The following is a 26,655-nucleotide window of genomic DNA, read 5'->3' on the forward strand; positions in this document are numbered from 1 at the left end:
GATGTGGAAATCGGGAACGATGTCTGGACTATAAATATGCCCATAAATGTTCAATAATATTCAAGTCTGGAGACTGAGAGGGCCAAGCGAGCTGTTTAATTGCATCGTCATGCTCTTCGAACCATTCTTGAATACACCTAGCAGTGTGGATAGGGGCATTGTTGTTTTGAAAAAGCATTCGCTCCCCAGTTAATGCAATCTGGACAAAAAGATGGACATGATCCCCTAGAATGCTTAGATAGTGATTGGGTGTGATCCTCCTATGCAGAATAAAAAGTGGCCAAAGGCCCCACCAAGATATTGCACCCCATAACATCAAGAGGAAGTCAGGATGAAACGCTTTTTTGTGTGTTCTCCAGGCATAAACACGTCTGATCCTCTGAAATAAGGTGAATGACGATTCATCTGACCATATTACCTGTTGTCACTGCAGTAGGAATCAGCCTTTGTGATCTCTGCACCATTGGCGTCGCTTGAAAGTATTAGTTGCTTTTACCAAGGGTTTACGAATTGCCACTCTGCCATAAATGTTCGCAGCATGAAGTTCCCTTTTGACAGTTTTTGTTGAAATGGGATCCTGGAGATGACTATTCATTTTGGATGTTATCTCAGATAACGATTGCTTGTGCTCTTGGGCTACTATGCGCTTCAAGACCCGTCTATCCCTATCCGCCAGGTTTGATTTTCGGCCACTGCTGTGCTTTGAAGACGTTGTCTTACCCTCTTTTGTGTATGCTGTCATAACGGCTGATACTGTACTCCTTGAACACCCCACAAGGTTTGCTGTTTCCGTAACCGATTCTCAACTTAAACGCACTCCAACTATCATTCCTCTTTGGAACTCTGACAGGTCAGACATTTCAACTTCCCATAGCAGTTTTATCAAAGCATGCAACGCAGGTGACTGCTGTTGAGGGACTGATACCTTCCTCTTCACACTCACTAGATGGCAGATTTCTGTTGCAGGTGTGAAATACGTCATACCTTTTTCAGTGTTCTCATTATTTTGTCCTCCATCTGTGTATATATATATATACATATATTGTTCTAATTTCATTATAAGAAAACATTTAGAAAATTCAGCATACAAATTTTTAAAATCTCTTCTCATTTTATTACAGACTAAGTTAAATGCTAAACAACACAAAACATATTTATTACTAATAAATACACAAGTTTTAAAAACATTACAAATGCTAGACTTTCAGCAATAACATTTTATATAAATAAAACACTATATACAAAAATATTCAGAGTTCACAAAACATTTTGTAACATCCCTTTTTAACATTAAATAAATTTTAATTAGTACCTAAACTGTTCTTATAGAATTTTAAACCAAATTATTCTTAAGGCATAAAATAGAAATTTTACATTTCTCTCTGTTTTCACTTTTTCTTGGTCTGTGAATTATTCATGCATATTACAATACTAATACAAGAAAGCAAACAGAGGTGAATATTGGGTACAATATCTTTGAAGTTCAATAGATCTTACAATATTAAGTTCATCAACTTCAGTTTATTCAGCAAAAGTATCACAGAAATATTTTACTGTCAACTAATTTAAATATTAAGTAGCATATAAAAACTACAGATAAAACTCAAATTATAGGATTTTTCATTTCATAACTCTCGTATATATAAATGCTATAAAATAAATGCATGCAATATCACCAAAGAAGTTTGCAAGATTTATCCAGAAAATTTCAAAACATTAAATATTGAAAATAAACAATGATTATAAATAAAAAATTACAATTTATAAAACAGCTAAAAATCCTTGCTTTAAAATCACAGAGGTTAAAAATGATTGAAACAAATTTAAAGAAATAGTGCTAATTCTCTAAATACTCAACACAATTGGTAATTTGTATAAATACATAATATTATACATTTATAAACATAGCTAAAAATTATAAACATTACTGCATATGCTTTACATGTCAATACACTTAACAATTTTTAATTTTTATTTAAACTAACACAACTTAAGAAAACTGAAATGTTTATAAAGGATAGCATCTTAAAATAAACTTGTTGAAATAAGGCCAAAAATATTCTGCGTATTAATTATTTAACATTTCATATGAATTTCTTAAAGCTCTCCATAAAAATAATATAATCAGAGAAAAGAAAGATTGTGACATTCAAATTAGAGCTGAAGAAATGGGACAAAAGTCTCCAAACTCCTCTAATTTTCATCTATTTTATATGCAGATTAATATATATACAAAGATACTAAATGACAATTATAATTTCTAGATAGCATGCATCAAAACAGCTCAAAAAGGAGCATTTTATAACCACCATTTGATTTATTATACTACTTCATAAAATCCCACCATGGATTTTTTTCAAATGAATAGGTAGCATCTATCTGTAATAATCCAACAAATGACTGTTTAATATAAAAACATTTTAAAACTTCAGAAAAAAATAAAAAAACTTTACAAAAATGATTTGTAAAAACTACATATCTTTCAGAGAAGAGAATAGTGGATTATTTCTTGAAATTAGCTAAAAACTTTAAAATATTTTAATTATACCGAGCATAAAAAAAATGAGCTCAGATTGGTAAATATGATTTACACTTTTCTTTTTTTGACTTAAATACGTAATAAGGGTACTTTTCTGTTTTGCCTGTGCACACAATAAAGGTTACCAATAATGGCACAACTGATGCCAAACAGAAAATCCTCGCTGGTAACCTTTTATGCCTCATTTTCAAAACAAATAGCAGCCTAGCAGCCATTTCTTATTAGATTGATTGTTTCTTTCAATACTGGCATACAATAATAGAATTTTTATCAGATAGTTCAATTTTATGCCCTAAGGCCATTCGTGGTAATTGAGTTTAATCAGGATGCAATCGCATCGCTCACCCGAAGACGAAAATATAGAAAATTAAAAGTCAAGGATTAAATTCATCAATTCTAATGAGAATGCACTGCGGTTTTAAAGAATTTCTGAGGAAGCTATTCGTATGAATTGAAATAATTCTTGCATTTAAACTTTTATTCCAAATTAAGATTTAAATTAATGTAGAGAATTACTGAGAGAATTAGATTTTTGTAGTGTAGTTAACACGAGATATAACACTAGGGGTCATGTGATATGAACCGGCGAATCAGGATATTGAACCATGAAAGCATAGTAAATTCTTAAGTCCTTTTACAAATTAATTGTCTTTATTTATTGGCTTTTTACAAAATTTTAAACGCTATTAAAATGTTTATGCCTTCAAAATGAACAATTCTTAGAACTAAAACTTTTTATGTGTATACTGTATGTTGTCACCAATAAAAGCTGCTTGGCAAGATTTGCGCCGGCGAAACGGAAAAGTACCATTATAAGTTTTTCCATCTTTATCAGCTAATTTCAAATCCACAAATACTGCATACCTCCAAAAAAAAATATAACTTTTCCAACTTTATTTTGAAACATTTTGTTGTTGTTGTTTGTTTTGGCTAAGATGGAAAATATTCTTTAAAGTTCTATTACATGGGAAAATAATAATATTAACAAATATTCTTTCCAGTTTCCATTCTTCCTAAATTTATTTTGCTACAATAACCCCCCTGGAATTTAAAGAAAACAGAGTCATAAGAACTAAACGTGTTTTAAAAAAAAAAAGCTAAACTACCAAAAAATAAATAAATGAATAAAATAATAAACATCTTAAGGCTAAACCGGTGAGTTTTTAAATCACTGAATTATAAGTTGAGTAATTAATGTAGAAGAGGAAATGGAGAAGAAAAGAAAAAAGAAAGGAAGATGCAGGACAGTTTACCAATATTTACTCAATACAGGAAATTTTAAAGCTGGCATCAAAATATTAAACCTTCAAAAAGTAAAATTTTTAACAGTCAGTCTTTTATACTACATAGAAACATTCTTTATTAATTTGTTCAAATTTCATCAATAACTGCACTTTTGTATTTGTAACAGTTACTTAATAGCAATTCAACAATTAAGTGAACATTTGACATAGATTGCAAGGAGTTAAGATAATTGTTGATACTATTACATAATGACAAACAAGTATTGTTTGGCATAATATAAAAACACAGCTTGAATAAACAAATAGTTAAAAATAAATAGCAATATCTTTTAAATAATACAGAACAGAAGTTTCAACATATCATAGAACAGAAGGTCAACAAACATTTTAAAACAGTAAACAGTCCTAAATGTAAATAAAAGTGTGTAAGAAGAAAAAGTACATGGTCTTAAAATGAATGTGACTATTAATGAAAGTAACAAAAAACATTCCTATATAGTTTCATACACAATCATTTTAGTATATCCACTGCATGAAAATCACGCAAAATATCACTATTAAAAAGCTGACTGAAATATACAGCCATTAATGCTGATTTTACGTATCATTCTTTATCAAAACTTTTGGCCTAGAAAATATTTTTATTCCCTCTTCTACTTTAGCTAACTGACGCTCGAGTTCTTCTTTATAATTTCTTAATCTAATTGTATCATTTCTAACAGGAAGTGCACAAAGACTTCGAATCAGCTCTTCTTCATCTAAATATAAAAATATGATAATTTAAAACAGAATTCACATACTTCATTAGCAGTATTTTTAAAACTTTAGACTATAAAATGTTTTTTATGAACTTCCATGCATACAAAAAGAAAAAATTACTTTTAGTTACCAGTAAGTAAATTAAGCAAACTTATATTAAAAATGAATAATTACTATTTTTAATCCTTATTTAAGAGTATCAAAATTCTTTTGTTTATGACAAAGTTAGAAGACTACAGGATTCCCTTTAAATGTTTCAAAACAAAACTTCAAAAATCAAGAGAGAAGAAAAACATTAAAGTAAAATGTAAAATTAGGCATAACAACAACCTTGTGCTTGGCATAGATTTTAATTTAATTAAATCTCTGTCAAACATGAGGTTGTTGTTCTGTATTAGTTTCTAAAAAACTAATATGAGATGCTGAATTTACTTAATTTTTTAGGTCAAGTATATATCTTTCATATATTATTAATACTGTAAAACAACCTTGATAAATTTTAAGGAATTTCCAATGAAAATTTTTTACCTAAAAATTAATTTAATCAATTCAAAACAAAGACGAAAAATTCAATCAATTACTTCTTATACAAAAAAAAGAAAGGAAAAGAAAAGTTTCATTCATTTCGATAGGGAAATAAATTACCAATTCAATCAGAATATAGACAGTTTCTTGTACAACATAAACTAACACTTTTTAAGATGTTGTACAAGAAAGGGGCACTTGCAAGTGATGAGCTTTATATGGTAAAGATTTATAAGAATAAAAAGTGAGTATTATAAATACTACAAACAACTGATTATGTCCCCCCTCCTTCCAAAAAAAAATGTAAAAGTTAAGGAATATGTGATAAATTAACTTATTAGGGTAAATATATATGATTGATATATTTTACAGAAAGGGGTTTTAAAAGCAAAATATATCACCTCTATAAGTTATTGTGGTACAGTACTTAGCTTGCAGCTAAAACTTAATTGACAACACAAGACTTAATAATAAAATCCAATTAAATACTGAATAACTTGAATTACTTGTACTTAACAATCTAAATTTTTCTTATGCATCAAAATGTATATTAGTATGTGGGCCAGGACTAGTCTTAGGACAGTTAAACAAGAACGTATTCAGAAGCCCCAAAATAATTTACGCTACGAAACAAACTAAAGCATTTCCATGCAATAAAACAATCAATATAATTTTTTTTTTAATATATTTCAGGATATTATTGTGCTGTATGCCTTTTTAATCTATTTTGAAGAAATGTATATGCACAAACATGCAGAAATTTACATTACAGCCTAAAATCAACAGTGGTTGTGCCTTTTACATCACAACTACAAATGCTGCAGGCAAAATTCCGCATTTCTGAAGAATGCTATTTCATGAGATGGTAAACTCAATAGTCCCATTATCATTTGTTATGACAAAAACAAATGTATTCAATGAAAAATTAAATACTATTCAAAAAAAGGCCAGTGAATTTCAAAAGTGCAAACTGCTTATACAGAAATACACATATGCTATATCACAAATACATTTTAGCAACATTGTGTATTGCCTGAATAACACTCTTTCATACTTTTTGAATACATGTTCATATAAATAAGAAAGTACCACATTTTATTTGTTTCTACTACAGATATAACCTGTTAAGTTTGAAGTTTTACGAAATTCACAGCAGCTAGCAGTTACTTGGGAAAACTAAAAATCCGAAACATAAATTTATCCTCTAAAAAAGATCTGTGCAGATCACTTACCAAATTGCCAGACTATCACTCTCAATATATAAAGATAAAAAAATATGAAAGCAAACTTCTAAATTCACTATAACCTCTTTTATTTTTATTTCATTTGGGAACTTCATCTCTATGTTTTAGAAACAGCACTATAAATCTAAAGTGCGTCATTCAAATTAATCATGTGATTTTACGTAATGCTTAATGCAGATGCCTCTTGGCCAATCACCAAATTGTAAACCAAAACATAAAACTAAAATTCTTTGACTCCACCCCTATTCTTGTGCATTACTACTGCCATGCTCTTCATTTTTCCACTCAAGCTTTCATCCTGTTAAAACACTTTTTAGCAATCATGTTTGTGCTGCTATGATAGCTTCTACCAGTATAGTATCAAAATTGTGAATGTTCTGAAGTGGGAATCATTGGAGTGTTAAGTGAATTGTGGCCACCAATGTGAATTTAAATAAATACGAAATTTTATCTGGCTCGACTGTTTCTTCTTCAAAATGGATGGACGTTTTAAGCATAAAGTATATTCACAATCAGCATTTCTATGCATCTACATCTCAGTGTTCTTACATTCAGTGCTTTCCAAAAATTGTTCTGTCGTTACATTTTTGGGCCAGTTCTAATAATGAAGAAATCAACACGGGTTTGTTATTCGATGTTTACAGTGAATCATGGGAAAACTCCTGTTTCACTGAAAAATTTAATGCAAGTTTGTGCTACATTCATAATCAAATCATTCATGCCATGTCATCAAACCACAGATTTATTATATATACTATATAATGAAAAAATGCAAAGCAAAAAGAAATTTCAAAATCTAATACAATTGTGTGCAGAAATCAGCAACAAGTGGAATAATAATGAAAATAAACTAAAATAAAAATAATAATAATGATGAGTTAAATAAATTTTTATTTATTTTACATTTGATATATATGTAAAATCATGTAGAAAAGTTTTTAACATTGTAGATGCATAATGAAGAACTTGCAGATGTGGCCAAATTAAAAATATTCCTTTTTATTCAAGGTTGACACAAATTTTTCATTCGTCAACAAAAAATAACTTGGCACAAGAGGCACTTGTTTTACAAGAACTAAATTGGCATCATTACAATATTAAAAACCTAATTTTCAAGAGAGATGAAGTAGCAATAGAACTAGAAGTGAAGAATTACTTATTCCATGTTGGAAGTTTAATTTTAAAGGAAAAATTCTTTGGTTTACAGTCCCCTCATTGGCTATTAAAAATTTCGAGAAATAAAAAAAATATTCCTGAGGCAAAGCAGTATTTTGTCAAAAAGCAGTTAGGTGGCAATCCAAATCTGAACAAAATCTCTTTTGGCCAATCTGCAACAAGAAGGTTGTACGGATGGTGAGTTTGTGAAATTCTCTGGCAGATTTTAAATAAAAGTTTACATGGGAAGAAAAATGGCACAAAAAAGAAGGCTTTTAAAAAAATGTAGATATTTTATTACCGATGTTTCTTGCTTTTTTTTAATTTTATTGACCCATTGCTTTGTATGAAATTCTTAATGCACTGCCATTATGAAAATGGCTGCAGCCTTTCATGCATTAGGTTGACAAAAGATTAGTCATCATGTTCACGAATGCTCTCCAAAGTTGTCAAGAAGTTTGTGACTTTTCAGTGTGGGTGCTGATAAATAGTAAATGCCCTAAATATACTCAACTGCAGGCAACTCTAGTCATTAACATAACCAGTTACTTTACTATATATTAATACATGTACAAATTATGTAAGTGTTTGAATCATGAACACAAAGTGCATATAAATCTGAGAACACACAATTTTAAATTTAAAAATATTGAATTTTTTTTAATTTAAATCAATTATTTTTCTTCATTAACTTATTAAACTGTTATCATGCATTGAAGGTTTTCAAAGTAATTATTCTTATTAGATATTACTAAGAAGCATATTACACTTTTTACATGTAAATTAATATAATAATTAACAATTAAAGATAAGTCATTTTCAGCAAACATTACTAATCAAGTGGTTAAAAAATTCTCATTCAACATATAAAAAATTCGGAGATAAGAATTCTGTTGTCATTCCTTTCTTTTCACATATTAGTTATGAAATTGCATATATTTTACAGAAATTAAACTTTTGGGTGATTTCCTCTTCTGTCAATAAAATTTGCAGTTCCATACTTAAGGACCCCATTCCAGATATGAACTCCTGGGTATATTCAACTGGTTTAATTTACACTGGATTAATTACATGAGATCTTTCACATTTTGTATGACTACCATGTTAAGAAATTTTGATTGAATATTCTTGAACAGTGCATTTCAAATCTCGGTTAGTCTATATTTTAGGGTGCCTCTTTGATTATCACCAAGCTGTTGTTTCATTTATGGTAACCTGAGTAGTTGAATATTATGAAAATCCTATTATGACGTGATTGGTTGCATGATTATGGTGAATTTGATTAACGGGAAAATTTTTCAAGGGCTTATTTCTGCGTTGGATGTCAGTTAGGTAGTACATTGCGTATTTTGTGCTTTACATCGTAAAATGGCTACCGGTGGTAAACTGGGTGTTTGATGGTACAGAACGAGAGAGAGGAAGGTGTTTTAAAGTGGAGGACTGAAGAAAAGAAACTTTGTTGAGTGCAATTCAAAGGACTATTTTACCTGGAGCAATGATCATATCCAACTGCTCGAAATTGTACTATTGTCTTTTTAATAACGGTTTTGTTCACTTCTTAGTAAATCATGCATTGACATTTAAGGATCTGGAAACAGTGCTCATATCAACACTATTGTAAGTATGTGGAGTGTGATTAAAAGGGATTTTTTTCAAAAGAAATGCCACCGACAGTCCAGCACCATGGAGGATATTTTTTACTCTTTATTTTTTGTGAATTTATGTGCCGATGGCAGTATGCATATTCTAGTTCAGATAATTTAAAAAAAAATTTTTGTGTGCTGTTAAGGAATCTTGTGTGCCACAGACTGAAGACACAAAAATTTCTAAATAAGGCAAGTCGATATTTCCTTTTTGCAGTGCATATATGAAATAACATGTATTTCCTTTTTTATGTTAACAATTTGTTTGATTTAAAATGCAGTTTATTGAGATTACATATTTTTCTTTGGTTCTAATGTAGAATTGGATGCTCCTTCAATTGGCGACAAATTTTGTTCAATTTTGGCGATGAATAACTTTTTTTTAACATTATATGACGTCATCATTCTCCTGATTTTTTTTTTAAAGTGAAAATTGATCGATGTGTACATGGACAAGAATAAAGGCAGTGCGCAATGCCGAGCTTGTGCAATTCTATGATTTTTTTAAAGTGAAAATAGATCGACGTGTACATGGACAACTAATACGTGCAATTCTTTGGCTTGTTATTTTGCTTTTGTGTAGTGGGCGTCTTGAAATTGTGCCTTGCTGGTGTCAATTTTGCCATCAAAAAGGAACAATGAAAAAAAAAAAAGAGACACCTAATTGTAAACTTTCACTATATTTTTACCCGAATCTCTTCCCCAATTTGCATGAAAATCAACCAGTTCTTTATACTGCTTTGGAAAGAGTAATGTACTTGAATTCTAGCATATTTCAGATGGTATGGCTAAACCAATTTCATTGTATTCATTTAATGTGGCACATGCAAGTTCAAAATTTTGAAAATATTTTGTGAGTTAAATAACATCTTCAATATCATTTAATATATGTTACATATTTAATCAGTAAAAAATATATATGCTGAAGAATCTTAAGATATAAGCTGAAAACTCTTTCCCAGTTTTTTTTCTTATTTTGTCATACTTGCCAGCTGTGAAAAGATGAATTTTATATTTAAATTTGTTTTCAAAAATTTAATGGCATCAACAGCAAAGTAAATTTTCACTTGTATCTGGTATTAGTGTTGTATTAATAGTTCACATTAAATGCACTGTTCCATTTATTATACAAACGCACAAAGAGATTATTGGACGACTGTAGATGTAAAGACCATTTATACATATATAAGACCATTATATATATTGTTTGAGTAGCTAAAACATTTCTACTTTCTCCATTTGTTGTTTGTACATATTATTTAATAATTTACCACTTAAATCACTTTCAAATGGAGGCTTATATCCTGGGTACATCAATTTAACGAAATGAAGTTTCTTACTCTAAGGAATGATACATTTGTAGCAGAAGAAAATTCTGCACTTGATGGGATGGCCTATTTTAAATTTTTGATAAGATCATTTTTTTACAACATAATTTTACTTATATCATGCACTATATATTTTAAATCAGTGCATCCATTCTCAGATTAACATTTGAGACTAGATGAACATGGAAGTGACACATTTTCTTATATTGCACATGGCTCATTTAAATAATTTTACTTGTAAAATAATTAAAATCTACTTAAAATCACAAATTATTTTAATCTTTTCAGTTTCACACATTTAAAATTATTTAAAGGCACTAGTTCAGAAATCAATAACTAATTAAATGTGGAAGACTGCACACTACATGAATACCAAAATTATAAATCATGTCAGTTCTATTTTTTTGAGTCACAACAAAAGGAAATGTAAACTGAAAATTGCCTTAAATAATCTTCACTAAATATTTTTATAAAGCACACTCTTCTTTTATAGAAGAACATTTAAGTTTCAAAACTATCTATTGAAATATATTTGTTTAAATGAATATCTATTCCTTGCAACAGATCTGTATAATGCCAACAACAACTTGAAAAAAATTAAATGCTATTAAAGATCTTACATCTGTTTAATACTAAAGGGAGATACGTATAAATATACAACTCTTCATGACAGCCTAATCATGCTTGTGAATAATAATTAAATTAAAAGGATATCATGCACAGTAATAAGAGGATAATTAATAAGATATCATGCACAATATAATACATTTAATAATTTGAATATAATTATAAAATATATATTACTCTTTTTTAATAATTCTAAAGTTTCCAGTCTTTCTTCATCAGGTAGTAAAGTATGACCAGGAGGTATGCTAGCTTCTTCCATTAGTTTTATCTGCTTCTCTTTCTCAAGTTCCCACTGTTTCTTCCTTTCAGTTAAGCTGATGAAGAAAAATAACATGCAGTTATCAAAATTTATTATTAGAAAAGTAAATTTGTAAGAACAATAAGCAAATTAAAATATAAGGGAAGAAAACTGTAGTATATACAATAAATAAAATGTATCAAATGCCACATTCTTCAGTGGAAATCTTGTTTTCACGCAAAGATATCCTAACATTGTCAGATATGGATTCATTTATGAAAATTAATATCAGTTTAAAAACATAATATATTGCTTATTTCAACTATATAATAATTGTTTTATTTTTATTAAACATTTCAAAGGTAAACTGAGGTACTTTCTGTTTCCAGTTCATACATTTTGTGTCCAGGCAAAATGCAAAGTAATGGCACTTACAGGAAATATATGTGCATACCTCATTTTACAATGAAAAAAATCTTTTTATACCATTTGGATCTGCTTTTCTGAACAGACAATTTTTAAGTCTAAGATTTGAATATTATGCATTTTTAATTTTCTGGAAAACATTAGTTTTCCAGAAACTAATCTATATTTCCAGAAACTATAACAGGTCTATTAAGACCTGTTATAACTGCTTATTTAATTTTTTTCAGGTGTTAAACTGAAATTTTCATACCAAGATCAAACTGCGAATTCTTTAAATTATTTTATTTTATTTTATTTTTTTAACATTACAAATCTAATGGTAATTTTTTTAAGCTGTTAGACTGTAATCAGAAATTTTCAAATTGATTTTTATTCATTTATTTATTTATTTCTACTTTATTTTTTGAAATTGTAATTCTTTTTTCAATAATTTTCATGAAATTGCTAATATAAGTCTTAAGCTGCAAAATATAAATTTTCCTTATGACTGACTGCTCGACAAACAGTGAATTCTTTTTCAAAGATGAAGCTACTTGTTTGAGGCATGAGTTGGCAACACTGTCTACTGTGTCATAATGCTATTTCCTTTATGTAAGAAATAAATAATGCATGGTTTCAACCTTTAAAATATTCTTGAAAAGTAAAGAATTTCAATTGAAAAGGTTAGTTTTTAAGCAGCACATTTTCTATTCTATTAATCATAGCACTTTAAACTGTATCTAATAACCAGTTAAAGTGGGAGGAAAATGCCTTTACACAAATTTTTATTACATCTGAATATGTCTTTACAAAAATAATTACAATATTTCCATAAAACAAAAAAGAAAAAATATACTTTTAAAAAACAAATTATAGCTTATACATATCTTACTTCTTCTGTGAACATAATTTCCAAAGTTAATTAGCCACTTCACTATCCTACAGGCTTAAATATTTACTTCCTTTTTTCCCCCTCTAAAGAAACAATTTTTGCATCTCAAAGTGATTTCAGAAATGTTTTTTCCCCTCCAGCTATCAAGACCAATTTAGAAAACTGAATACTTGTCACATTCAAGGATGTTGAGTATTGTCTCCCTATTCAAGAGTGAAAAATTATTTTATGTTCCTTAATCTCTTTCTTTAAAGTTAACAGAGACAACCCTCTCTAAATGCATGTTTTCAAATGAGTAGTAATTCCATAGAAAGGCCAACTGAAAGAGGTCCATAACTACATTTCCATTTTCTGTCTTTTTAAATGAACTTTCCATTGTATGATCCTGATACAATGCTGCTGTCCAGAAAACATGACCAATTAAGCTATCAATTACCTGTTTTCATTTTCACTGCATCACAGGGGAATCGGAAATGAGCATCTCTTGGGGTTAACAATCCAGGTCACATTAACCCTGATGATTGTCAGTCATTGCTAATGCTTCAATTGATGTGTCTAACTTTCAACTTTTATAACTTTTCAAATTGATGTATCTATCTGGGGGAAAACAGTGAAGTGGTAAACTGCTTGATTGTAACTTAGTGGAACAAAATCAGTAGCTGCTTTTTATAAGCAATTTTCAAAATAATGTGATTACTTCATAAACTACTGTCATAATCAATTTTTAATGACAACTGGACACTATTTCTCTAACATACAATGCCTTCTTTTGTATCAGTGTCAATTGATTCTTAAATGGATAAAAGAATGCAGTTGCTGTATTTTGCAACTCTGGCAGTACCAAAATTACATCATTGTTGAAATCTAAGAAATAAAATTTATACTAGGTTAAATCATAATAAAATCCTTTATGCCTTAAAAATTGAAACAAATCTTCATTATTTTATCTCCATCAGTGTCAGATATTATAAATTACTCATGCAAGATACGAAACTATTATTGCTTTATTGCACATATTGCATAAATAACACCCCTTAGTAAATTGAAATATAAACAAACAGATTTGTATTTAGGAGACAAGCATACACAAATAAGAAACTAAGCTGCTATGACAGTCAAATCTTTTGCAAATGAAATTAATAATACTTTTTAATTTAGAAGGGGAAAAAAGGAAATCAGTAAAATGGTATATAAAGTAGCAAACATAACATTTTATCAAATATATTTTACAGAAATTTGTTTAGAATTAAAATTCTAACAGATCTTAAAATTTCAATACCTATTCATGATGAATAATAACGATTACTTTCTAAAACTGCATTAGCACTGAAAATTACAGCCTCCTGTTTAATATAAAGAATGATCACCTTTGGCCCTCAAAACCGCTAACACCTGGCAAGGCACTGACTTAACAAGATGCTGATAGGTATATGAGGCATCTGGTACTATATCTCATTAAATGGTTATGCAGTTCCCGCACATTGCAAGGTAGTAGTATGGCAACACACTTATGACATAGTATATTACCTTGTTGGTAAACACCATTACCACTGGGAACACTGTTAACACGAAGGAGTGCACCTGGTCTACAATGATATTCACATAGTGGAAAGATATCATGGATTGTTCTATGGAAATGATAGGTCCTAATGTGTTCCATGAAAATATCACTCATACCATAATACTGTGACCACTGCCTTGTATCCAGTCAACTTTGCACCTGGGTGCCATGGTTTCAATTGAAATTGGCATAATTGCATTTGCTCAGAAAACATGATTTGTCAAGCCAAGGGACTTTCTTCCACTCTTTCATGGTCAAATGCCCATGTTCCTTGGTTCAATGCAGATGCTGTTGGCAATGATGTGCTGTCAGCACAGGAATGTGATTTGGGAGGCAGCTGTGTAGGTCCATATGTAGCAATGTACACTCCACTGTGTGTTGAAACACACCATATGTGTCATCACTGTTGTAGTTGCTGATGATTTCGGGGTCATAGCCCTTCGATCATGATGAACAATACACAACAGACTCCGCTCTCCTGAAATTAATGCACCGTGGCCGACAAACTAGTGGATGGCAACTTGTTATTTCACCCTACACACTCGAATTTCAGTAAGTACTCATGTCTGCATGCAAGCAGCTCACCAAATGTGAAGTTTCTGAAACCAATGTTCCTAGGCGATGAACCATAACCGATTTGACCTTTATTGAAAACTGATGAATTAGCTGCCTTTTCCATTATGCCGCTAACATTCTACATGCTGAAAAACAATACATGAATTCTTTATATACTCAACATTAGCCACGTGTGTGCCATAGTCTCTGAGCAAGCTCATTGCTGTAGGCAAATGGGTTGTCATAATGCAGTGACTCTTTGGTATATATTACCTGGATATTCAGTATTTGCCCCAACTAGCAATGAGAAAAGTATAAAAACCAGGTAAACATAAATTGAAACATTCTGCAGAAAAGTTTGAGATTACAGTAAAAAATATACTTTTTCTCATTTATAAGTAGAAAGCAGAAAGTAATAAAAACTGAGATTTAGGAACAACAGCATACTTAGAGGCAAATGTGTCTTCTTTCAGTACAGTACAATTTTAAGTATTTCTTTAGAAACAATATTTTAGTGAATCAAGAGCAATATCCATTAAATTATTGAAGACAAAGAATGAACTACCATTAGCAAAGAAACGAAACACTTAAAAATTACATTCTCATAAATAACTAAAAAGACTTAAATTACAACATATGAGGTAATTCTTAACCTATGGTCATTTGTTTTTATTTCAGGAATTAATAAATGCAAAACACATATTATACTGTTGGTCTACCAAGAGATTTACTCTCTGCAGAATATCTAATTGGAGGCATTCACTATAGTAACAGACTAAATACATTCCAAATAAGGTTTAACTAGATAAAAGTATTACACTGAAGCACCATTTATATGTTTCTCTTTTATACACCTTTTACATTTATACGTTGTTTCATCTTGGTGCTGATTCAGTACTATTTATTTTTACTGTAAAATAATTCTTTTATAATTTTGGTTATACATTGCTTTTGTTTGACTTGTTCCAATGGTTTAACATTTCATAGCCCAATCACTCAAATATTTCTCCCATAAATGGGGTCAAGAGAAGGAAACAAAGGTATGAGACATCACAGTCTGGTGCAGAAATTGAAAACCAGTTAAAAAATAGAAGAGATATTTAGGAGGAAAGATAGTTATAGTGTTTTCTTCTGAACAGGACACTGTGTTAAGTAAACTACGTGGAGCAGAATTACCTGATACAAAATGTTATGAAAGTGAGAGCACTCTTGTTAAAGGATAAAATTTAAATCTTAAAATAATTATATGAGAATTCTGGTTTGCTGAACACTGGAAAGTTGACTTAGCAAAGAAAATGGATATTACTGTTACAACACTAAAAACAAATGTTGATGAAAGAAAAAAGTTGAAAAAAAAAAAAATAGAAATTAAAAATAAAAATAAATAAAAATAGAATCTGTTTCAATTGAATGAATGTGAATGAAGCCTGCTTTTCAACTGGATGGCTACAGAAATTTAAATGTTGGCATGTGATCTCATGTCTTACAATAAGTGGAGAATCAAAAAGCGTTCTTGGTGAGTCAGTTGAAGAGTTATTCAAGAATTTATCCATCGAAATAGATGGATATAAATTAAAAGGCATTTTTTATGTGGATGAAACTGCTGTTTTCTTTAAAATTTTGCCTCCACCTTTCAAAGGTGACCACTGTCATGGAGTTAAGCAAAGTAAAGAAATGTCTCAGTGTTTTACTTTGTGCAAATGCAAAAAATGACCCCTTTAATTAAAGGAAAGCCACAAAAAAAGGTTCTTCAAACATATTAAAACTATGTCATTAGAACATAAAGCAAATAAGAAAGCACAGATGACTATGGATATTTGTTCAGAATGGCTTAAGAAAATACACAAAACTGTGAGGAGACAAAAGCCACAAAATTTGACCACCTACCTTCAAATGAAAGATGTTGATGGTGAAATTGTGATTATGGATGAAGAAGACTGGAAATAAGTTCGATTAGACATTACAATCAAGGAACATATAAACTGTGATGCCAATAAAATGACATCAGACTTCTGTACAACTGAAGAACTGACTGAAAACATTTTATCAGATGAACATTTAAATAGCAGGGATGAAGAAGAAAATGAAGAAATAATCCCACATTCTTTTCACAAATCAATTCTTTTTCTTTATCTACTGCATTGATACCTTCGCAGATTTCTTTGAATGTAATAACACAAGTGAAAAAATGTTTCAAGAATTGAATCTGATTCATAACATTTTGCTTAAGATTTAGAATCAAAAGACAGGTCAGACAACACTTAAAAAAAGACTTTTTCTTTAAAAGATGTTAAAAATTTGCTTTAAAATGTTCTTGGAATTTGATAAATCAAAAATGTATTACTTTTCTTTTTTCAATTTTACATAACTATGATCAGAAATTTGCATTTTTACGATTTTAAAAACAGTAAATTTGGATTAATATCATTTCCTAAATATTAATTTAAAAAATTGTTTAGTTGTTTAAAGTATTAATATTAATTAAATATGTATTCAAAACATTAATTTTAAATTTGTTTGAACATAGCTAATACTCTACAAAAATGAAAGCATGATAATAAAATTGTATAATATCAATAGCAGATTAGTAGTATCAAAATTGTAAAGTTAATATCTATATGTTTCATAATTAAATTAAAATTTGTCTACCCATTTGATATGTAAATGAGAAATCATTTATGAATCATTTGTGAATGGTTCCTTGAAAGGCGGTGCTGCACTGTATTACCATTTTGTTTTTGATGAATGTTGGCCACAGGAAGGACAATAATATTACAACAGGTATTGCACTTGAAACAAAAATGAAGAAATTTATATCACGAATTCCTCATCAAATGCATCAACACTGCATACATCAATGCATTTTTTGAAGACACATGTATGAAAAATAGAGTTTGTTTTGATGGCAACAGAGAGGTGTGGACATTCTGTTGGAAGGATTCTTAGGGTAGACAGACAATATACTGTACTTCAAGAAGACTGGACTTCTAACTCTTGAGCACAGACTAAGAGTTCCAGCAAGAAATGCAGTAAACAAGCTTTCAATCAAGAATACTTTGTTATACTCTTAAGTTATACTTTATTAAAAAGTATGTTAAACTTAAGTTTTATATGGATTCTACAGAAAACGTTTTTTTGAAAAATTTGTCTGTGGATTGTCTCTTTAAATCTTAATTAGAAAAAAAAGTCCACAGACAATTAATCAAAAAAATTCACTCCTTGTGACAAAAATTACTGAAATGTCATCAATTAAAATTTCGTGTATGGTATGTAAACAATACTACACACGACCATATACTTAAGGACTTATACGCAAATTTTGGAAAAAATATGTTTTGTATCACTAAAGGATAAATACACTAACCACTTAACAGTTTCTTTTTTTCGTCACATTATGACAAAAAAATAAGCATATTTTTAATAAAAATTTTTAAGAAGAAATTCATTATATAAACCCAAATCAGCAGTCAAAACTATTACAAGCGTTGAATTTATTGATTTATGCTAACTTTTTATTTTCATCATAAAAAGCACGTTTTTCCTTAAAGTTGGCTCTTTTCGAACAAATAAGCGAACTGGAAAGAACACTTTACGAAAATAGATGTCAGAATTTAAAATGTTTTATTGTTATTACATATCTGTTCGATTCCAAAGAAGAATTATTAATATCAAGAAAGAAGGATTATTTTAATATCAAGTTCACAAATGTTCCGAATTTTGCGTTAGATTACCTAAACTTTCCGTTTCTTCATCACTAGAGAAGTCAGACAACAAACTGTCATTACTTCCAGAATCATTTAGTGAAATTTCAGATTCACTATCTGAGTCAATATCAGAGTTATCTTCAGTTATAAGCTGCTCATTATCATTCATTTCTTCTTTTATTTTAGCTCCAAATTTAAAAGAAATAGTATTAGCAGTAGCTGGAACACCGAGCTAGTGAAAAGAAATTTCACGCTTTTACTTGTGTAAAAGAAGTAAAACCTAACCTTGAAACCAGTTGTTTTGCAATTCTAACTTCACTTGATTACTAGCGCCATCTGTTAGAAACATTACACACTAAGCAAGCAAAAAATTCGGGCAAATCAGTGCATTAGACTAGAAAAAAAATGTTGCCCACTCGGGTAAAATAAAAAAAGTGCCATTTCCAAGTATAGCGTTCGGGCAAAACTGGGAAGTGGTTAATAGAGATTTAAAATTTTCACTATCTGAAATGCTAAAATTTGATAATTTTTTCTAAACTTAAAAATTTTTACAGTCCTTGCTACGAGTAACTTTTCATTACAGGTAGAAGTAGTTAACGATAAAGTTTTAAAAGATTTTATTTTACAATCAATTACGCAAAATTACAGATTTTTTTTTTTTTTTTTTTTTAAATAATCTTTTTTGGAATAAGGAATGCTTTAACAGAAGTTTTTTTCTTTTTAATGGGATATATAAACATTTAATTTTGTATTTACTCTTATTAAATTATCTCACAGTGCCAAAGTTATCTCAGTCTGAAAGCCCTGTTACTTGATTCATTCCTCAAACCATGAGCCCTCTTAAAGATAATGCACACAAATTAATTGACACATATATTCTTAATAATTTTACTTTATATATACATATATGTGTGTGTGCATCCGTATTTTGCATAGATAAGAAGAAAAGGAAAGAACTTTATGAATATTTTATCCCAGTTAAATGAATGTAAAAAATTTCTATATTTTTCATTTTTTAAGTTTTTACAATTTTTTCCTAAAAGTTCACCATACTAATAATTCACACGCCCGCCTTTTTCACATCCATGCTGAAATTATGCTTTAGGTATTGAGGCAGAAAGGATGGTTTCAAGCTTGTTTTCTTTTAAAGATCATTCACATGACTAAAAAGAGGCAAACCTGAAACTTCTGCAAGCTTTGGTACAGTGTCCATTCATATCTTCAAATCACTGAGGGATAACAGAGCCACTACTTAAATGAAGTACAGAAAACTATTAGCTTCACAAATATTATTATGCTATTCAAAATTGAATCATAAATTATGGCATTTATACCTAGTGTTCTTCATATAAAAATTCTGTTTAGCATCATCAAAATTGCTTTTAAATGGAGAAGAACAAAATCCTTATTATAAACTGCAAATGAATGTGAGCTTCCTACTAATAACGAAATCTATGAAAAATACAATGTCGATGTGCAAAATGAAATTTTACTACTCTATTCACACTCATCTTCTGTATCTATCAACACTGATTGCTCAACTGTTATGGCACAATTATGATGGAAGACAAGAAAGCAGAGAATCAGATCTACATAACGTTCTCCATGAATAATAAACAGCCACATTCATGGATGAACAAACAATAAATTTATATTCAAAACACTTTTTTATTTACAGATGCAATGTTTAATGCTTTAAAAAAAAAAAAAAAAAAAAAAAGAAGGGAGGAAGGAAGGAAGGGGACGAACAAAAATTAGAGAATAAAATCTTTGAATAAAATGAGAATTTTAATATGAAATTTATTTTTAAACACTAATACTTTTTGCATTAATAAATGTATTTTTAAATTATCTCTATGGCTTGCATGGTAATAAGATAGCAATAAAAGATAACTAACTAAGTTGGAATATGACCCAAGCGATGCTTTGCTTCTGATTTTGATTCAGCCTTGTGCTTACTTCTTGAACAGGCAATATTATGAGATGACTTTTCACAGTGCAATTCCTCTTCACCACTATGAAATTTCTCTGTCACCTAGAACAAAAGAAATATTTATATTACAAAACATATAACAGCATAATAGATAAATAAACAAAACAAATGTTTTAACAATCAGATTTCATGATATATATACAGATACATCAGAGCACATAAAATACAGTTATGTTGCATATACATGGCCATGCAATAGCAATGCCTAGATTGGAACTTCCTTTAACTGAAATGGTAACAGTTACTCTGCTATTAAGAGTTTTAGAGTTTGATATGTTGCTAACAGAATGATGACATGAAGCAGCTTATGATATTGATGTTAGAAATGTCTTTTAAAGAAGTTACACATTAAAAATGTCCTACCAAAATTTCTGGACCATTATGCACATTATGCTTCCATACATTTAATTAATGAACTATGAAATGCTTGATTCAGTAGCTTATTTTGGAATAATCCATAATTTCACTATTCCTGTATCATTAATATTTTTCCCATGCTAAAACAAGTTTAGGAAATTATTCTATTAAATTATACCCAAAAGCTAAATTATTATATGATCTTACACATTATTCCAACACTTAGAGAATGATTTTATTACTAAAAAACTGAGAAAAACTAAAGGTTGAAATTAATATCTGCCTAAGTTTAATTTTATAAGCAAGGCAATAGACAAATTTTCATTAGCCCTTATTAAAACAACTTAACTATAAATCTAATTAAAAAGATCAAGTACCTTAGTTATATAGGTGAATTAATGAATTCTCTGAAAACAATTAAAGTGGATATACAGTCATGCCCCACCCACCCCATAAAACCCCTTCTAGCAAGTCCCATTATATGAAAGATGTCAAGTGCAAGAGGATTTAAAAAACAACAATACTATTCTTAGCCAAGAATAATATGAAATGAATAACTGAATGATAAGTCTGCACTGACGTTTAAATATATGATATTAGAAACATCTTTTATCAGTTATTTTCATGGTGCAGATGTTCATAAAAGTAGTAAGTCAAACTGTATTTCCTTGAGTATTTTTCCCTCTAGCTTTTTAGCACTTGATTCTAAAATAATTGCATAATTTCATCCTTCCTTGGTGCATTCAGAGAAAGAGTTCCCCTTAATTTTGACATGGATATGTGCAAATAGTGATAATTTTTGTCTTACTAACAAACCTTCACAAAGGAAAGGTAATGCAGAACCTTAAACTTTTAACGATTGGATTTTATGCCAGTCTAATACACAAACTGACCAATCACAATGAAGCAAACACAAATTGACATTTAGTCTGTGACTTCACTGCATCGGCTGTACATTCACCTTCTTATCATTTATGGATGATTTGGGGCCTACGGAGTAGCAGAGACAAAAATGGGCCATGTTCAAGTTACAGGGAAGTAGAAATGAAGGTATCTTATTAGATATTGTAATGCTAATATTATTATGCATTCTTACAGGAATGTAGGTTTTCTTTTAAAGAAAACACATTGTGATGGTTACCTGTAGTTTATAACTACTTTCCACTTGTTATGTTCGTACTTACTGCATTCTTTGGAAATTAAAATCATTTACATAATTCCTACCCCCTGATTTTCGGAGGATAAAACTAATAAAAAATAAGGGGAATATAAGAGGAATACAGTATTGGAGACTAAATAAATTAAACATATTTTTAAAATTAAAATAAATATACAGGTTATTTAAAGTATGTTTACTGTTTATAAATCATCCAATTTTATTAAAAACTCAATACTACTGCTTTCAATAAAAATTTAATTTGGAAGTTAAATTAAAATCTTGTTATATCAAATGGAAACACCATGGAAACTGGCTATATTCTAGGCCATGTGGTAGATAAATTAAAACACTCCTATCTTATGGAATGACATCACTTGTCATGTCATGTGGATAACAAATAGTGATTTAATACAGCATCAACATTACGCAAATTTCTTTTGTACAGAAAAAGATATTATCCATAAGTGAAAACAATAGCATCTCATTAATAAATGTTATAATGCTGCCAGTAATAGAATTTAATCTACACAAATTTATACATATAAAAATTATACAAATACAAAATTAAACTTCCCAAGGTAAAATTGCATAAACTTTTTAAATTGAACTCATTCTAATCCTAGCACAATAGCCAAACGTTTAACTAGTGGAAATGATACCAAATACTTTTCAGGTTTAGAAACATTTCTTCTCACAGAAAAAACATTTTACACTCACGTTTGTGAAAATTGCAACACCAAGAAGGAATCGTCATAATTGAATGCAATTTAATACACAGTTGAGTGGTAGTGGTACAAATAAATGATTAAATGTTCAAAGCAAACAAACAAGAACAAGAGATCAGAATCAGTATTTTGTGTGGCCACCACGCGCCGCAATAAGTGCTGCTACACGACGTGGCATGGAGTCAAACAAAGTTTGAATGTCTGACTGAGGAAGAGCATTCCATATCATTTGTACGCGTACCCAAAGTTCGTCTGCAGACGCAACAGGACGAGGATCACGAGCAAGACGCCGACCAATGACATCCCACACATGTTCAATTGGCGACATATCCGGGGAACACGCAGGCCAAGGAAGAAGCTGTACCTGCTGCGCTGCAAAGAAGGATTTAACAATCCAAGCAGTATGAGGGCGGGCATTGTCCTGTTGAAATACAGCGCCTGGCAAGCTTTGAAGGAAGGGAACAGCTTCGGGCTGTAGAACTTCACGGATATACCGGTTGCTGTTCAGATTGCCCACAATTCGTAGCAATTGAGATCGTCTATGATATGCTATGGCGCCCCAGACCATAACTCCGGGTGTTCGTCCACTGTGGTGTTCGATAATGCACTCCAGAAGGTGGCGTTCACTGGCATAGCGTCTGACACGAATGCGGCCATCATGGTACCACAAATTAAAGCGGGATTCGTCAGAAAACATGACATGCTGCCAATCAGCACGCCAGTCTCTATGCTGATTGGCCCATTGTAGCCGCAGGCGGCGACGGTCGTGCGTTAGGGGGATCCTGTATAAAGGAGTCCGTGCGCGCAGTCCACACTGCAGCAGATGTCTACGAATTGATGAAGCACACAATGAAACACCTGTAGCTATTGACCACAGTGCTGCCAATTGTCTAGAGGAAGCTGTACGGTCCGTCCGCGCCATGCGGACCAGGTGTCTATCATCGCGAGCTGACGTCACATTTCGGGGTCCACTCCCGGATTTCCGAGTTGTCCGACACTCGTCCGTCCACTGCTTCCAAACGCGCATCACTGTGCTGCTGTTACGCTGCACACGAGAGGCTACTGCACGATACGACAATCCAGCTTCATGAAGGCCGATGATTCTCCCTCGTTCAAACTCTGTAAGTTGTTCAAATCTCACTCTCTTTCGTCGATGAGGCATAAGTACAGATTGAGTTAACGTTTACCACTAGCAGATAACCACCGATAACCATACACGCCTCGCTACAGCCGTCTATTTATTCGGATCCATCAGCCGTTCAGAGGGCGCTGCTCAGCATACGCATGCGCTACGGATTTGCAATTCTAATCATTTGCATATCATGCGCTACTTTGCATTTCCTGAAAATTTCAGCTCACTCGCGTAAGTCCTTCATGGTGTTGCAATTTTCACAAACGTGAGTGTAATATAGTTTTATGCATCTAACATATACTGCCATGGACTCAAAGACTATGACACAAATTTTCCTTACACAGTCAACTAACTTCTGCATGTTTGTGGCAATGAAAAGTGTAATCATTTTTAACCTTTTCTTGGAGGCTGCGAAAAATGTCCTACACATTTTTGACGTTAAATAAGGCTTAAAGAAATTTAGTCTACTGTAGAAATTTGAAATCTGTTACTTAATTTGCAGCAGGAAAAGGCAGACCTTGTTGATTTGTTTTTTAGTCCTTTTCTGGCTAAACTGTTGACCAAATAGCTAAAATACATAAAAAAATTACTCACTATAGCTTACACAAAAAAGGTTAATTATTCTCTTACATGCCAGACAGAACATCTATTAGATGTCTTCTATTCTCTGGAACAATATCTTATTAGTGTCTTTACGAAATTCAAGAAGCACAATGAAGGAATGGAAATGTATTCCAAGAGTTGCTTTCTACAAAGGCATCCAGAAGTTTTAAGACATAGATGTGAATGTGTATATGTATGACAACATTCTAGAGTGTTAGTAGCAAAACATACATACTTATGTAATTACAGACATCATTGTGTAATTACAAATAAACATAATTGTGTAATTACAAACATACTTCAAACATACTTCCATACTATTACAAACCTACTTCTATATTATCTTGAGCACAATTTAACTGTGGTAAAGATTTACAAGTCTGAAGTGAGCGACAACCATCTGATCTAGAACTCAAGCACGGGGATAATGGAGGCTGACTTCTTACAGGCCCAACAGTTTTGAGAGATGAAGAAATTTCTCCTTTACAATTAGGTGCCTACGAACAACAATGAATAAAGTATTTTGATAAAGATTCTGCTTGATTTTTCATGTACAAGCAATTTATTCAAAAACTGAAAATCTTTTACATATTAAGAAAGACATAATACCACTATCTTCTTATATTAAATCTGAACTACTCTTTGTGTAATATGAAATAAATACAGCAACAGAACTGAGAACATTCTACTATGAAACCCTCTCTTACACTGGTTAAAAAATAAATGATAAAAAAGTTTTAGTAATTATATTTCCTATGACATGGCATGACATATTACTGAAGCTAATAAGGCGAACTAAACTAGAAATGGGAAACTGTCTTATAGTAAATGAAAAACAAAATGATATATATATGTGTGTGTGTATGTGTAAGAAAAATAAAGAAAATGTAAAAGATATTAAAATTTAAGTTAGCAGCATAAATTTATTTCCCTTTTTTATTCTAAAAATAGTAATCTTTGCACTGCATCATTTTGAAACTAATCCTATGACTGTTATATAATTCAGATGATGTAAGTGAAACTAAAACAGCCAATACTAATTTTACAGCAATATTAATTATCCAATCATACTGCATTGAGAACCAAAACAAACTAAGTCTGAATTAAGATTTCAACTTGAACATAATGCACTCGTGCATGCTTACTACTCTTTGGCCTGGCTGGACTGCTGTTTGCTGCTTCCTTCTAACTGCAAAGTTATCAAAAATATAAACCTATTGAAATAGACACAAATAATTTGCAGAGTTGTCTGTGGCCGCAACATGTTTACTGAAATAAAATAAAGATTTAATTTGCCTCAACTGCCGTTTCTTATTTATTGTGAATTGGCATTTCAGCATGCTACGCCATCAAAATTCTTGCTCTTCATTACAGATTCAACTTTATGTGTCAACCATCAATACTGCAAAGTCCTTTTTTATTACATATATATGTCATATGTGCCAACCTTGGAACATGAAAAGCCAAGAGTTTCTGGGAGGTTTTTGCACTGCATGATAACACTATTTCAAAAGAATTTCAAACTGACTCAAATTAATTGTATCATGCATGATTCAGGTTACTGAACTTATTTATAATATGCTTCTAACACAAAATATATTAATATTAAAATAGATTTTCTAAATTTTATTTGACTAATTTCATTTGTCATTTTGCTACACTTTTATAATGAGAATGTCCCAAGTAGGGAAGAAAACTTTTATTATCAAAGTATTTTTAAATATGACAAAAAATTAAATTAATATATAATGTATATATTATTGCACATATAAACTTAGAAATATACCTATATTAATGTAAAATAAAGCTAAATACAAATATTAACTCATTAAACATTGGTTGAATCTTAAAATAAAATTCTAGAAATATCAGCAGAAACTAAGGTACTTCAAATCAAAACGCACTGAATTAAACGTTGAAATGTTACATGCTGAAATGAAACTAAGCAAATAAGATTTCAACTGAAATCAAAATGTTTTCTGAACCCAAACCTTTTGATATTCTTGCAGGCTTTCTTCTGAATGTATTACACTTTCTTGCTTTCAGCTAACATGTAGCATCTCACTTTTCTCTGTCATCTACTGTCAGAAAATATACTCAACTTCCAAAAATATGTCACTGTGCCCATTAATGATGAGTGAATCAGAACATGCATCTCAAGAATTATTTTCTCCAGAAATAAAATATGCTGAGTCAGCAGCTATATTTGCTTGCAAGTTCTAGCCTTTTACTACTTAATTAGATATTCCATATACCAGTACCATCTA

The 26,655-nt window shown here is 30.5% G+C and overlaps 1 protein-coding gene across 4 annotated transcripts in view; it reads right to left on the bottom strand.

The window, feature by feature from the left end:
- Window positions 1-1,087: 1,087 nt before the first annotated feature.
- Window positions 1,088-26,655, bottom strand: part of LOC118203008 (uncharacterized) — a 40,418-nt gene continuing 14,850 nt past the window's right edge. For 3 of the 4 annotated variants that reach the window (XM_035375248.2, XM_035375250.2, XM_035375249.2), the window contains exons 4-7: window positions 24,721-24,885; window positions 20,318-20,454; window positions 11,242-11,378; window positions 1,088-4,541 (exon numbers count right to left, since the gene is read on the bottom strand). In XM_035375248.2, coding sequence (XP_035231139.1) covers window positions 4,381-4,541; window positions 11,242-11,378; window positions 20,318-20,454; window positions 24,721-24,885 — 600 coding nt within the window. In that variant the 3' untranslated portion in view covers window positions 1,088-4,380. The remainder of the gene's footprint in view (window positions 4,542-11,241; window positions 11,379-20,317; window positions 20,455-24,720; window positions 24,886-26,655) is intronic. The other variant, XM_035375251.2, reaches the window with a different exon arrangement.

This window comes from Stegodyphus dumicola, chromosome 7 (genome assembly GCF_044657685.1).
Source record: "Stegodyphus dumicola isolate Sdum_Otavi_A_Nest chromosome 7, ASM4465768v1".
Classification (NCBI taxonomy): Eukaryota; Metazoa; Arthropoda; class Arachnida; order Araneae; family Eresidae; genus Stegodyphus; species Stegodyphus dumicola.